We start from the raw sequence: 17,069 nt of genomic DNA on the forward strand, positions 1-17,069 counted from the left end.
ATATGTGCCAAAGTCCACAGTTCATAAAATAAACCAAGATTACAGTCTGTCATACAATAATCTACAGCACTGTATACAGTGATGTAATGGTCCCCTTTGGCTGAACATGCATTCAGATGAAAAGCAGCTGCAAGCAAAGCAGATTGCCATAACAGGCATGCTGGCCAGAGCCAGGGGAGATGTGGTTAAATGAAAAATTATTGTGTTGACAAGAAACAACAGCTGTATCAAAGAACATTTTATAAAGCAAAAGTCATACCTTCTAATACACATCCAGTTTTACAGGATGATGTTGAAAATGAGTTATTTAATCATTTTTATAAACCTAAGTTAACCAGCGCCATCAACAATTAAAAAAAAAAACATGTCCACTTCTAGGTAGTATTAAAGTCATCAAATACTAAATCTTTCTAATATGACTCTCGTCTACATATCTTGGTTATGTTTTAACTGCTTATTTAAGGTATAATACATTTTCAGAGCATTCAAAAGTGAAAAGTAGTAATAAAGTAGGAATGGCAATATTCATAAATGAGATTTGCACTGCCCTGGTTCCCCTTTGTGTTTGACTAATGCCTTTCTTTTTGACACATCACATTGCACACCACTGTGTAGTGCAAGAATTGCCTTGAAAAATGGATACAGTGTTTAGGTCGCAGCATGAAATAATTTTTAGGAGAAACAGACTTCATGCTTGGATTCTCCTCTTCAAATATACTTAGCCTTGAATACACTCCAAAATCGTTTGCTTTTCTTTTTACTGAGCATGATTTAACTGCAAGCAGTGATTCTATATTTTTCATCTTGGCAAAACTGCATTTACTATGTGCGGTCTGCCTCCTGAAAGCATAGGTTACAAGTGTTACACTCAGAGGTAGCCAGAAAAATATTTACAACCGTACTCTTTTAACAGTATTAAGCCTTTGGAAAGGTTCATATGATCTGACTGTTCAGCGAATATTTAATGACTGCCTGCCAACCAATGCAAATTATCCTTTTACTAATATGAACCTCTCATTCTTAGGTGCAATGCAATGGAAAGCACAGATCAACACACCAGTGCCCTTAGCTGTAATCACATGTATTAAATTTTATTTATCACAGTAGCAAGCAGTTAAAAATATTTTAACTGTTGAATGATGTATTTTCTAGTTCTGTCTAACCTGCTACAGCTCACACGGGGCTGCTTCTCACATTCAGTCTTGAATATATGTTCAGGCAGGGTACAGCAGCTGTATGGAGACAGTGAGGCTGTTAGCTGCCATTCAAGCACATATAGAGTTTGAGCAGAGCACCAGCGAAGGGGAGGAAGGGAGAGAGAAAAGTGAGAGCTAAGATTAGGTTTGGGTTATGACTGGGAGGGGAATTTAGGTTTAGGGAGATTGATGAGAGTTTGGGATTAGGGAGCTATTAGAAAGAGAAAGTTTTAGGGCTAGGGTTAAGGAACTAGAATTCAGGTTTGGATTAGGATCAGATGGGGTTCTAGGGAAAGAGAGCTATGGGAAGGCTATGTAGTTTAGCAGGGTATGGTTGTGAAAGATCTGTGTAAATTGTTAGGAATGACAAAGTGAGAGGCAGGTCACTAACCATTTAGAATGACAATGATCGAGTCAATCTCAAGCAAATGCATGTGAAAACCTGTAGTACACTTGAGAGTTTTATTCATGAAGAAAAATATCAAGTTGTTTGGGGCTAGTGAAATAAAAGCTCAGGCAAGTTTTCCTTTACAGAACCACTTTATATAAGAAACAGGTGACCACCATGCCTACAGAAAACCCAAAGCTGCTGGTGTAGAGACAATTTATTTTTTCTGTTTACTTTTCACTTTAAATCATGAACAAGTGTTATTAAAAAAACACTTTATATCTACAGGAAAGGGCCCCCACAGGAAAGTGTCATAATAATGAATCATAATAAAGCATGGAAGAAAAAGGTCATACAACTGACTTGCATGCTGTCTCACTTTCCTACGTCATTGATGGTAACAAACCATAGTTACTCAATCCAGGACTTAGTTTGTCAAAATTTTGACATTATTTGCTGTGAACAATGTCTGTGTTTACCACAGTCATAATCATTATAAATCAAGTGCTTTAATATTTAATATTTAATAAGCATTTTCTTCTGTATGCATGCATGATAAAAGTGTACTGAATGTTAAAATATGAGTTAGTGAAAGTTAGATGTCCTGATAAACATAGGTAGAAACTGTCAGGTTTTATAGGCATTTTATAGTGATAGTCTGACATACAGCATTATATTTTCTTTGCATTAAGGGTGGGTATATGACTTCTGCTCATACTGATAAAAGCAGTGTAGTCCCAGAAATTGTCACTACAAACAATATAAACACACACACACACACACACACACACACACACACACACACACACACACACACACACACACACACACACACAAACACACGCAACATGCATCTGTATGCATCCCATCTCACAACCTACTATCTGCTTGTCTACATAAATCTATTTATTTGTCTACCTCTGTCTGACATGTGGAAGGAGGGTTGCAGATTATGTAGTTATCTGGAGTATGACACGAGATATGCATATACACACGCACGCACACACACACACACACACATACATATATATATATATATATATATATATATATATAATATGGGTTCCCTTCGGAATCTCAAAATCCTAAAACCTCGAAATTCATATGACTGACGTTTTAGAACTTTGAAATTCTGAACAGAGATCTGCATATAGCATGGAACGGGAGATTTCCCTTTTCCTCGCTGTAGTAAGATCTCAGAGTTAGTATATTTAAGTAGCAGAGATGTGGGGGTAAGGGGAGAAAACGTTGAAAAAGTTGTTTTTTTTTAATGTTGGATTTATTTCAGAATCTCAACATTCCGAAACATCGATCATATGAAATTAGATGTTTCAGAAATTCAAGATTTTGAAGTGAATCCATATATATATATATATATATATATATATGTGTATATATATATATATATATATATATATAGAGAGAGAGAGAGAGAAAGAGAGAGCAAGTATAAATGTTAAATACAGGCCTGCGCAGACACTTGGCTGTTTAGTTCTGAGCCATTTGATTCACAGCAAATTGTGAGAGGCTTAAACAGCCATTATGCTGTTTAATTGTGAGCCACTTGATTTGCAACAAACATGTATCTGATATTCTTTCTACCTGGCAAACTCAGCAATCAGAATTCTATATTTTAATTATTCTTAGAGTAACTTTAATGACAGATCAGCAATATTTTTGCATGTTCAGACTGATATCTTGATATTTAAGATTCACTTGTCTTGTCAACAGTTATTAGCTAATGCAGTATTTTGCATATTGTTGAGTGTCAAAGTGTTGTGTTCTGAAAATTTTATAAGAAAATCTAAAAAGCATTATAGAATATGGGCATTTGCACATAGAGTCAAATTAAGGTCAGAATTGCCTTAAAATGAGAAGCCTACAACATTTGGAAAATTAAATTAAAAATAAAGTGCAGTCATTGCTTGTCTACAGAATGGCAAATACAGAATTTATCTGAACATAAATATACAGTATTATAGTGACTTTAGGATGAAAACCTACTGAAGTTATTTACAAGCATGCAGCATTTAGGTGAAGTTCTAATTACTTCTTCCGAGTTTCATGGAATGGGCCTAGACAACCATCTGAAATGCAAATTTGTGCATATAGGTGTTTGTTTTTGAGATACATAACTAACTGCTTTAGATTCCTGCTGAAAAGAAAACTATCTCATGATAATTACGAGTACTATACATTGGCAATGTGGACTTGAGATCAATATATATTTGTTATTGGAGGTTCAGAGATTCATACTTAGGTAGTCAAATTTACATCTTCATGTCTTTCAAGAAGCTCAGCTGCTATAACCACCATGCAGCTATTTTATACATCCCATAAGCTTCCATATGCAGCTACCCATTGGGCTTTGAAGCCAGCAGAGCTGTCTAAGTATATTTTATCGATATTCTGTCCATGCTACTTTTGAAATGGTACTGAAAACATGACAAATCTTTTTTTCTGAAAAAAAAAAAAAAAACAGTAAATATACCAGGACTAAAAGTAGCTGAACAGCTATATGTTTTAGATTTTTTTTAAAAAGGATATTTCTGCTTCCATCAGTTAAAGGACGACCCAGAAGTCAGTGACCAAGTAAATATGAAACTGATACAAGAAGTAGAAGGGAGTAAGAGTGCATATGATTAATATACAAAAAACTTGGAGAACCTTGTTCTAGATGATAAAAAGAATATTCATTTCTCAGACAGAATGACGACAAAGAAAGGTTAAAATGTTGCAGATTTCACATTTTTGTCACTTCTGCTGGCTTTTAATATGTTGAAATTTTGAACATTTGATTATATAGAATGTTTCCATATATATGTAATATGTAAAATGTAAATGTAGTGTTTTATTTTTTTTTTGTAACACGCTTTAACGAAAGCGCTTTTTTGATAAAAGCACTTTCATTAAAGTGTGTTCGGTTATTATGGATTCTGATGTTTGCTCATTCGAGCAAACGTCCTAGATCCATAATATATATATATATATATATATATATATATATATATATATATATATATGTGTGTGTGTGTGTGTGTGTGTGTGTGTGTGTGTGTGTGTGTGTGTGTGTCTGTGTGTATGGAATGGCAACTCAATACAGACAAATTTGGGAACTACACTGCATTTATCATTCTGAGCAGAAGTCATATGCCTACCCTTAATGCAAAAAGTATAATGCAGCATATAATCAGTCACTAGTCATATGAACAAGCCCTTTGTGGCGGAATACTGTTAATGAGGATAGTCATTGTCATTTATTTTTAATATCAGGTGACAAAACAACAAGTGCCATCTGTTTTCATACTATTTTATATAACCATGACTCAAACTGGGATATGTTGGAGAAACGAAATCCCTGGATTGAGACAGTCATTGGACCACTGTTGTGTCTCTCATTTGTGCTGGTTTCTAAATGGAAACAACATATCATGTTTTCAGAACTCATATTTGAAGAACTGTTAATTACTGAAAGGAAACTAACTTATCTTGTTTTCCAGAGACAATAAGATACACAAGTTAGATAAATAAATGCGTATTGTCTCAACTAACACACACATCTGAAAGAGGTGCTCACAAATTCAGTTAGTTTGGAATCTCCTATGAGTTCGGCATGGTCAATAAGCCTGTTGCAGAAAGAAATTTAGCATCAGTAAACTGAAAATATGGTGATCAGAAGGTAAATAAATACCTGCAGGATGTGTTTATAAAAACTAGATGCAGGACTTTGAATCCAGCCAGCTAGATAAAATGAAAGGAGTTCCTTGTATGATACATTCTAGATATACTCCAAGGACAAATAAAGGTCTGGTCTGAACTTTTTCCTTGAAGAAACTCACTGAAGCTTCAATGGACAAAAAAGTTCAAAGTTATTAACTAATCCATCAGAGTGGTAAAATGTAAAATCTTTGATAGTTCAAGAGGGAACTTGTAAGATTGTAATACCAAAATGCAAGACACATTTTTAATCTGGGGTTGCTGCTGTACTGCTCTCTTGAAATAAAAGCAGAAAATCTGTGCACTTTTATTTATGTGTATCAGTACTGGGTTTTAGACATGCATAAATGGGCGTGCCTTTGTTGAAGGTTGGACATCGAGCTGGCACCTCGGCGTTAGTGAAAATCTACTGCCAATCATTAACAGACCGGAGTTCCGCTGTGGTGACCCCTAACCGGGAAAAGCCGAAAGACAAACAACAACAAGTACTGGGTCTTTGCCATTAGTTTTAGAACTTCACAAATTCATTTGGAAGTCTGGCTGAGATTTTTGTTTTGATAATTTCCACAATTTAGTGGGGAGAAAGTAAAATGCATTGCACAGTTTCTGGGTTGAGAACAAGATGGTCAGTTTTAAGAGAAAAAGGAGCCATAACAATAATTTTATGTGTGCACGTGTAGATGATTGTGAAAGTCATAAATAATAAAACTGATTATTTGGCTTAGAAAGGCAGGGTGAATATACACTAAGAGAATTCATTCTAGGAAAGTACAGTTTCAAACTGATTATGGAGGATAAATGATATGAATATATAAATGAAGAACAATTTGTCAAATACCAAGATGTTACAATTAGGTGTCTGTGTTATGAAAAGTTGATACTTGAGGAAAAAACACTGCAATTAATTCAACTACTATTAAAATAATGGGATTGGGTAGATGCACAGGCTGTGGGCAGATGCAATTCATGATGAAAATATGTAGTTCATAGGTTCATAGGTGAGTACTAATCTAGTCGTGCAACCAAAATGTGACCCCAAAATTTTATGTTTTAGATATTTTTATAGGGAGTAATTTTTGCCTTTGACATAAATTACTGATTAGGTTTGTCTATCAGGGACAAAGGTGCCAGATCACAGGTGAATTTACGATTTTCCATCCACTTATTCTAGTTATTTAAGGGAGGGACTTTGTTTCACATGGATGGAGAACCTATTCCAGAGAATGGGAATTCTCTGAGATGTATATCTGTCTCTCCAAAATGTCCTATTTATGTCTCAAGCAAAATTCAAGTGTTTGGATTTAATAACTCTGATGCTATTTGTTTTGTGGATGTGCAAAATGTTCATTAGATCTGGGTCCAAGGATGCCTTGTACATCAGGCATAGATCATCTTACATTAATCTGTATGAGGTCGAGTATAGAGACAGGGCTTTGAGGTGATACGCAAAGGACATTGTATTTACTCCTTGTATTATTTTTTATAAGGAACCTTTGCAGACATTCTACTTGCTGCACATGTATGGTCAGGCACAAGCTGAGGGGTCATTATACTCTATGATAGGTCTGATGAGAGTCGAATACAGTGGTATTATGACTCCCTGGACCTAGATGCCATGCCCTAACTTATAAGTTGAGCAACATAGAAGAATTTTCTTGCTAACTTGGACACATCGGTCGAAGGCCAGATTACTATCTACATGAGTTCCCAGGGATGTTTTATTGATGGCGTAGCTTCCTGGGGTTGCTGTCTTCCAAAAAGTTACTGTAATGTAGTTCTTATCATTTAGTTTTAAGCAGTGACTTTGGGACCAGTCATTTGCCTGTGTTAGACCTTCCTGTAGAGTATTTTTGTCTTGATGTGATTCTATTACTGATCCTAGATTGCAATTATATGTGAATTTGTTCAGCCAGAGGCCTTTGACATAGACTTTGACCTTCAAGAAATAGATGCCAAAGAGGAGTGGGCTGAGAACAGAGCCCTGAGGGACTCCACTGATGACTGGTCTCTTTGTGGAGATGGACTCATTGATCCTATCTTCCTGAGTCATGTTCATGAGCCAGCAGAATACCCAACATGTTATAAGGGGGTTTCTGCCTATTTCTATAAGTTTGTTAACAACACCTGCATGGGGTATTGTATCAAATGCCTTAGCCAGTTTTGAGGCTATAATTAAAGAGCAACTCTAGGTGCTATTGATAAGTCATATTTTAGACTATTCTGGAGACATCCTGGGATGTTTTCAGGTTCCGCTGAGGCTGTGCTCTTGGCTTTAGTGAGCACACCTAGGACATGCTCTTTGATATAGTTGGAGGCATTGTGTTTGAGGGTTTTCCTTGAGGAACATTTGGGGATGAGTGGGAGTAAAGCTGGAATTGCATTTGCCAGCCAACAGGTTCACAATATCACCGGGTTCAGTGAATGTGGCACTGTTAACTCATTCACTCCAATGAAGTGCAGAAGGTTTGCACTGCAACTTCCAATGGGTGGAGCCTAAGCCTTTTGACAGAATCAAATTATGCCCTCACATTTCAAATGAATGTTGATATTGCTGGAACCATAGGGGTTATGCAAAAAGTATAAATGGCAAACTTTTCAGCACAAAATTTTTTATACTGCTAGTATTCTTTAGGTTCTAGGTCTTAAGCAGAATATTATAAGTCACAGTAAACACAGTAACTATTTCATGTGTAATATTTTGCAAACAACTTAAATATCTCAGCAACTACAAGTTACACACATACTGTCAGCAGCATTCTATTCATCTAGCTGAGAGCTTTCATATGAGGCTAATGAGTTCTGTCTGTAAATTGTTTTTTGAGATATTTAGAAATTTGTGAAAAAAATATCTTTATAAATTAATATAATAGAAAACAACAGTTAATATCTGCTTGCCTGCACTAGACAGAAATCAAATATTAATCAGTTCAGTTTGCCATTGTGTGTATTTAAGGTGAAATCTATTAAAACTTTGTGCATAGCATGGTTTTGGAATTATTGATGCAAATATGAACAAGCAATATTAGATGCCTAGAGGCGTCAGTAGGAGTTAACTGCAGATGCACTGGGAGGCATCACTCAGATGTAATGAGTTAACCATCAGTTCAGAACATTACTATGTGCTGCTCTTGAGGTTTCTGAAATAGCTGAAGAAGGCCTTATGGCTATCTTCTGACTGGGAGTCTGTCTTAACCTCAAAGTTGCCTTTATTTGACCTAATTAGCCTTCTTAGTTGCCTGTTTAGTTTGATAAGCTAGTTCTTATCTTTATGGGAGTCATGCTTCGTGATTTTTGCTGTGTGTTTTTTCTTTTGTTGTGTATCCTGTTTAATTGGGGATGCCACTAGGTTGGTTTGTTTTTGGAGTTATATAGGAGCATACTTCTGGTAGGTACAGCAGTCTCTATGCAGCCATTAATGTACAGAGTTGTACAGAGTTTCTGTGAACAATTCTGCATAGGCTGCTGTATTCTCTGGATTCTGGGGGCATTGAATTTTGATAAACAATGTCTTAATAAAAGGTAGTTCATCTTGGAATAGTTTCTAACTATTACTGACTTTACTGTGATTACAGAGTTGTTTTTGATTTTGAAGGAGACGGCTTTATGGTTGGACCTTACCAGGGAGGATGTGTCAATGTGTGGGGGCATTGTTCTCACATATTTGTGAATATGAGGTCCAGTCTGTTGGAGCCCCTGGCAGGCATGCATGCTAACTGGTCAAGGGTGTTTGTATTTAGGAAATCCAGGAATTCTGTGCCTGCATATATGAGGCCATGTAAGATCCCCAGTCTATAGAAAGGTAATTAAAGTCCCCGTGAGTGATTATATACAGCATAACCACATCTTAGCCATGTACTATTACATACCCATTTGTAACCTATGGCTGTAAAATATGTATCATACCTCCTCTTCTGTAATGTAATACAGTTGTAAATTTGTTATCTGTCTTTCTTACTGACTGAATAGCTTTTTTGTTTTATTTATCTATTTATATTATTTTGGTTTTGTTCTCCAATGTTTTGCTTTCATGTATCCATTTAGTTGTTTTGTTTTGCCTTCACATATTCATTGCATTTTATTGCACTGCATTATTTGTTATAATCTGCTAGAGGAGCTATTCTCCCTGTGCCTCCACTGGAATTTTTTTGTTGCCCAGTCAAGCTTTCCTTGTAAACAAATACAAACAAAAAATACAGCATTTTAGCTACTTTAGGATTTTACTTTTGTGTTGCTACTTGAGAGAATGTAAAGCATACAAACATCTATGTAATGCATACTGTGTTTACTGTGAAAGCCCCCCCAGCACTTACAGTTCTGTTAGATGGCAAGAAAAATTGTGTCACCCTTTTGGGTTGTGATAATACTATAAACTGTACTGACAGAATTGAAGTGGATAGAAACAGATTCTGCTAGAATGCTGAGTCTTACTCCCTTATGCTCCTATGTTTGGGGGGAGGTTGCACTTCTAGACACCCATATACTCTAAACTTGAGGTTGTGCCACTTTGGGAAATCAGTGGACACACACTGGGGAGAGAAATGTAAACAGTAAGACCATAGGTAACATTGGTACTTAACATTAAGGAAGGAAGGAAAGGATGTTCCTCTAGCCTGGCATGGGTTTGGTGGCAATGTACACCTTTCATTTCACAAGTTGTTTTTTGATGTTATATTACTGTAAACACCTATCTTCCATGAACCATGCATCCCCTCTTAAATACATTGTGCGACACCTACTAACAGAGTCCAGGCCTGTCAGCTCTAAATGAATTGCCATGTGCACTAGTGTTTATTTGCAATACAGATCAAGTCTGATCATCACCAATTGGCATTTTAACAGCTCGGTCAATGAAATTTTAATTCATTATTGCACTCCCAATAGAAGTTAAGTCAGGTGATGTGTGCTTGTGCATGTGTGTATAGGTGTGCATGATTAAAATAACGTCTTTTAAGCATTGCCTTACTAAATGTGTAAAGGCAAAGACTTAGCTGGATTGCTACGATTTCCAAATGACAGTAAAAAGATTAGATCCTGAAATGCTGTTAGAGGGAAAACTGAAACCAGCACACATACGTCAATATGGGCAAGTTGTCGAACAAACAGAAAGGCAGACATACGAACAGGAAGATATCCTGACAGCTAAAAAAATTGTTGGCTAGCTAGACAGTTAATTACATAGAAATTCAGAGACAGAGACAGATGCAAACACACAAAGAGAAAGCGGGTGCAAGAAAGAGAGACAATATGAGAAATCAGGAGAGACATGCAGTCACAATGGAAGACAAATGATATTGAAAATATATGTTGATCAGTACATTGTGAAACGCTTCACATTCATTATCATTCTAACATAAGAAGATGACAGCGAAAATACTTAATATAATTAGATAATTTGCCACAGATATTCAATACACGTGTTTCTGGCAAAAGAAAGGCTCATCTCTGTAGTTTTAATATACAGTTTAGGCTGCTATAATACATATGACTCAAATAAAATGTACTTACAGCTTTCGAGTTGCATTATGCACGTTTGCACATCCATTGGGAAATTCTTTAGATCCATTGGACAAGACAGGATTAAGGTTAACCTACAAATGCAACATAGTATCAAGGGGTATTTTAGGTATCCATAGGAAAACTAATATATTATATATTGAATAGCAATAAATTATATAATGAATAGGCATCGAGTACAACATGATCTATCAACTACCTTGCATTTGAGCTAATTTTCTGTTCTAGTTTAACCATGAAACAAAATGTGCCAGATTTGGAAAGAAAACCCAGTGTTTAACTTTAATATAAGATTACACCAAAAATGAAAATAAGTATCATGTTCTGCAACACACTTATGCTTTGTTGCACAGAAACGCACACATGGACTTGTATAAAACTCATGTCTAGTATAAGTGTGCATATGCGTCTATATCCAGTAGCACAAAATGGTTTAGGTTCAACTAAGAAAGGCAAATATGTTAAAATACATGTGCCATGGTTTTAAAACATTTAGTATAATTTTACAGACCTGGGTGGCCACGGTGGTGCAGTGGTTAGTGTTGCCGCCTCACAGCAAGAGGTTCTCTGGTTCAATCCTAGGCTGGGGTGCCTTCTATGTGGAGTCTACTTGTCCTCCTTGTGGTCGCATGGGTTTCCTCCGGGTGCTCCGGTTTCCTCCCACATCCCAAAGACATGCTGTAGGTGGATTAGATAATCTAAATTGGCCCTAGGTGTGAGTGTGTGCATGTGTGTGCCTTCAATGGAAGGTTGGGTGTGGGGCTGGCAACTCAACACTGTAAAACTCCACTGCCCAATCATGAGTGGACAGGTGATCCGCTGTGGCGACCCCTAACCGGGAAAAGAAGAAGTATAATTTTACAGACCTATTCCATGATGACTGAATACCAGTAATTCATGGGACTCTTACAGAAAACCCTTTTCAGGAGAGTCCCAGCAGCAAAATCTCCAGTGTATTACAAACATTTTTAAAATGACATTCAGTAATATACATGAACAGACATTAAGTAATACACAATAACAATCATACATTCATTTGTTAATGAGAATACATTCATATGAAATACAGACAACTATTGCAAAAAAGATACTTATGCATTAGCTGATATTGAATATTGAGCATTTAAAGATGTTTATGAGTGGGTTTGTTAGATAGAAAATCGATGATGTGATTACTGCTTACAAATTCAAAGAAAGTGAAGTGAGGAAAGGAACTAGGTAGGGCAGAAAATGTTGATATTGTTGTTAAGAGGTGGTATAGAATGCAGGTTCATAGATAATTTTATCTCTCCCCCCTCCCTCCCTCTCTCTCTCTCTCTCTGTCTCTGTATGTATATATATATTTATATAGTGCCTTCATAAATATTATAATAGAAGTACAGGGATGGCCTAAGTAGTGTAACAGAACTATATACATTTGGATCTACTTTGTTTGTTCGAAAATACGTTACATTGAAGAAACAAGGTAGATGCCCACTTCAGCGAACGTGCATTTCAACGAAAGTGCAATTTTGCTGAAGCCTAGTCACCGGATCGTCTTACTACAAAAAAAAAAAACACAGAAAACATCTTGCCCCCCTGCACCCCCCACAGCCCAACACCCCCCTATTTAAATATACAAACTCCGAGACCGCACTGCAGTGAGGAAAAGGGAATATTCCCGTTCCCTTTTCCTCGCTGTAGTGTGAGGAAAAGGGAATGGGAATATTTCCTTTTCCTCGCTGTAGTGCGAAGAAAATGGAATATTCCTATTCCGCGCTGTATTGTGATCTCTGTACTTCGTTTTTGAAGTTTTAGTACTTCAGACAACTGGGCCCGACCAAGTGGGTTTTGAAGTACTGAAACCCATATATTTATATATCACTGGGACATGTTAGCAAAACTACAGAGCTATATATATGTGTGTGTGTGTGTGTGTGTGTGTGTGTGTGTGTGTGTGTGTGTGTGTGTGTAGATGGATTCACTTTAGAACATTGAAAGCCAATAACATTGAAATTCAAAACATTGATACCAAAATCTTGAAAATTCAAAACATTGAATCGCATAACACTGAAAACACATAGGAAGTCATCATGTACTATATTCCAGCACAGCTACATACAGAAACAAATAAAAAACAACCCATATTACCCTTCTTTAACAATAAGCAGGGGGGCAAGACCCCAGGCAGCCCCCATGGGGGGCTCCCCCCCCCCACATCGCCAGCTTCTTAAATATATCAACTCTGTGGTCCAACTACACCACATTAAGATGTGTTATGTTGCAGTATAGCAAGTAAGAAGGGAACATGACTGAGGTTACCTATGAAAGTCCGGTAAGTATCGGAAAGATATATAGTAATGTTTTAACAGTGAAGTAGTGTTTCTAAGAGATGGTTGAGGATAGTTTTTTATAATTTAAACAGGCAGTCATGAAGTGTGGAATGGTATGTTTGCTGTTTTGTTCTATGTAGTGCGATCTTGGAGTTGATATATTTAAGTAGCAGGGGGTGTCGGGGGTTGGTGTAGGGGGGCTTGCCCCCTTCTTATAGTTGAAGAAGTGTAACATGGTTTGTTTTTTATTTGTTTCTGCATGTAGTTGTGCTGGCACATATTAAATGTTGATTTTCTATGCATTTTCAATGTTATGGGATTCAATATTTTGAGTTTTCAGTGTTTTGAATTTTCAAGATTTTGGTCTAAATGTTTTGAATTTCAGTGTTATGGGCTTTTAATGTTCTAAAGTGTATATACATATATATATATATATATATATATATATATATATATATATATATATATATATATATTATATATAAACATATATCGCTAGGAGATGTTAGCAAAACTGCATAACTATATAGGTTTACCATCAGAATTGGGAATGAAGGCTGGATGACCACAAGATGCTGAAATTTGCTTAGCTGAATCCGTGTTGTTGAACCTTTATTTGTGTGTGTCTTGGTTCAGCGAATGCACTGTGCATTCACACATATGTGGTCGACCTTATGACAAGAGATCTCTATATAGTGCAGAGCAGGAAATTTGCCCTTTTCCCCACTGTAGTGCAATCTCACAGTTGGAATATGTAATATGCGGGGAGATCTCTGTATAGTGCGGAGCAGGAAATTTGTCCTTTCCCCCACTGTAGTGCAATCTCAGAGTTGGAATATGTAATATGTGGGGGGTGCAGAGGGGCTTAACCCCCTGCATAATAGTTACATCACGTGATGTGCGGTGTCTGACTGCAGTCTACAGATGTTGAGAAAGGTCAATTTCGCTTATGAAGTGTATTTACAACATTCTGACCTTTTCAGGTCGAAATTTATTTTGAATGTCGAGTATTTGATAGTTAGCAAAACTACAGAACTATGTATATCACTGCAGATGTTAGCAAAACTACACAGCTATATAACTCTCTCTCTCTCTCTATATATATATATATATATATATATATATATCTACATCGCTGGGAGATGTTAGTAAAATTGCAAAACTCTCTCTCTCTCTATATATATATATATATATATACATATATATATATATATATATATATATATATGTATGTATATATATATATATATATATATATATATATTATATATAGATACATATATATATATATATATATATATATATATATATATATATATATAGATACATGCATATATAGATACATATATATATATATATATATATATATATATATATAAATATTTATAAAAATATAAAACAATGACATTTATCCTGGAGATATACGGCAGCAGATCCATTTATCTGATAGGTGTTTATGTTAAATGAGTTTGCATTCTGAATGGATTTCAGTGGTAGTGGGATGTGGTTCCATAGTTTAGTCACAGTGTTTGGGTATACAGTCACCTGTAATATTAGATGATTTGATTATATTGATTTGTGATTTTTCAAAAGAGTATAAAATTCTATTGGGGTTGTAGTGTTTATTAAGTTGTTAAGAGATGGGCACTTTTCTGGCTGATAGAGAAATCTGCGTATTGTGGTTAGCTGAAAGAGGGCTAGGTGATGTGATAGTCCTAATCAGTTTAATTATCTGAAGCAATGTAGTGTTGGATTCTATTTTTATAGTTTACTGCAGATTTGGCTATTTTATTAAAACATTGCTTGACTTTGGACAGTTGTGAGATCTGAAGGTGAGTGAAGATTGGGACAGCATATATGAAAGATGGCAGTAAGAGAGTAGATGCTATATGTATTCTGGCTATGTCATTTAGGTAAGTGTTTACTCTGTGTAATGTACCTAGTTTTTGATGAGCTTTTTTAACCATATGTGATATGTGGTGGTTGAATATTAACTGGTCTTCTATGATTATACCCATTAATTTTGCATGGTTTACTTGTTCTATTATGGTGTCAATCACAGGGGCAATAGTGACTACTGTTGTTTTGGTAGAGATGTGTTTTGGGGTAAAGACCAGCATTTCAGTTTTTGGATTTTAGTAGCAGTTTGAAACATGGCTAAATGATTCACATCAATAAGAACAATTGTTATGTAAGATCGTGGAGTACAGAGAGATATTTCTCAGAGCAGTTGAGGGTCAGGTTATTAGCCTATGAATTAGGATAGCATTTTTTTGTAGAGATCATTAATAAATATGTTGAAATGTATGGAGCCTAGTATAAATCCTTGTGGAACACAAATAGTTACAGGCAAGAAGGTGGAGACATTTTTTTTTTCATTTCACTACTTGTTCTCTAAGAGGTAGCTATTGAACCAATGCATGAAGTGTTTGTGAATACTAAAAATACGATTTTATGTGTGTGTTTCTGGTAAGTAATATTATCAAAAGCTGTTGATAAGGCTAAGAAAATGGTGAAAACTAGGTTTCCAGCATTTCTACAGATGTTGACAGTACTAAAATTCAGAAAGGCAGTAATTGTGCTATGGTGAGGAATGAAGCTGTGTTGGATTAAAGAAACAAGCTGGTTATCTAGTAGTAGAGAAGTTGTGTATGAATACATTTTTTCTAATATTTTTCAAAGAGACTCATTGATAATTGGCCTACAGTTTGAACGATCTGTAATAATTCCACCCCTGTGGAATGGAGTAATGAATCTTTTTTTCGTTAATGAGGGTTCTTTATTTTCAGATATGGATCAATTTATCAGAATTGAAATTGGAAATACAATATCCTCAGCTGCTATTTTAAGGTATTCACCAAGTAGATTGAAAGTTGCAGTTGCAGTAGGCTTTAATTTTTGAGGTATGTGTGATGGTATCTGTCAGAACTGTTTGGAAGGAGACATTGAAGGAGGTTATTGATTGAGTAGGAACATCAAGAGCTTGATTAGGCACCTGTTGGGTTAATGACTGTACAGACTGTATAATGTGGTTATTTAACTGGTTCGCTATGACATCATTTTGTTTTTGTGTGTTTGGTGTTTGCTGTGCAGCTTGCCCTGGATTTAATAGTTTATTGCTGAAGTTCTCCCTTAAACATTGTTTATTAAATTAATTGACAAAATAGTATATATAAATTCCATTTATGCAGAAAAAAGAAAAAAATACAAAATTGTCAACAAATAACCATAAACAATTAAGCAAACAAGAAGAATAACTATTTACAAAGTGTCTACTGAAAGAATATAATTGTTAAGCACGTTTAACATCTAATTATTTCAAAAATTAAATATTGTCCATTTATTCAATAGTGTCTTTAATTTCATCCAAGAGTTTAAAAATGAAGTTATTCTAGTGGATTTTTGCTTAATGGTTAAGATCTCCATATGACAAGTTTCTGTTAAGATATTAAAAAAATCTTTCATAGCTGGTGTAGTAGTTGTCTTCCAGGTTTTGTTATTACTTTTCTTGCTATTGTAAGAAGTGTCCAACGAAGAGGGTTATCAACCTTTTTAACACAAATGGGGACTGGTGTATTAAAAAAAAATAGTGATTTACTTAGATTGAATTTATCACTTAATAAAGCCTGTAAAAAAGCTAACATTACTCCAGAAGGGTTTTATTATATTACATGCATAAAACACATGTTGCCAGTCAGCAGTGATATGTAATCCACATCTCCAACAACCAACTTTTTTTGGAAATCAGTTGTATTTTATAAGGTGTAATAAAAGCTTTATGCAGAAATGTTGAGGAGAAAAATCTCCATCTCAAAGAAGTTGAAGTTTGAATTGAAGATGTCAAAATCATGTTTTCTCATTATCACTTGGATAATAGTCATTAATAATTATAAAATATTCCCAATAGTTATCTACACAAAAATGCATTTTGCATTTTTCAAT

The 17,069-nt window shown here is 35.4% G+C and overlaps 1 protein-coding gene across 1 annotated transcript in view; it reads right to left on the reverse strand.

The window, feature by feature from the left end:
- The window catches only part of GLRA3 (glycine receptor alpha 3), a 1,032,852-nt gene that overhangs the window by 332,485 nt on the left and 683,298 nt on the right, over window positions 1–17,069 (reverse strand). The window contains exon 5 of the mRNA XM_044062514.1: window positions 10,807–10,889. Within this exon, the coding sequence (XP_043918449.1) occupies window positions 10,807–10,889 (83 nt within the window). The remainder of the gene's footprint in view (window positions 1–10,806; window positions 10,890–17,069) is intronic.

Source organism: Protopterus annectens, chromosome 2.part1 (genome assembly GCF_019279795.1).
Source record: "Protopterus annectens isolate FY-2018-M chromosome 2.part1, PAN1.0, whole genome shotgun sequence".
Taxonomy (NCBI): domain Eukaryota; kingdom Metazoa; phylum Chordata; order Ceratodontiformes; family Protopteridae; genus Protopterus; species Protopterus annectens.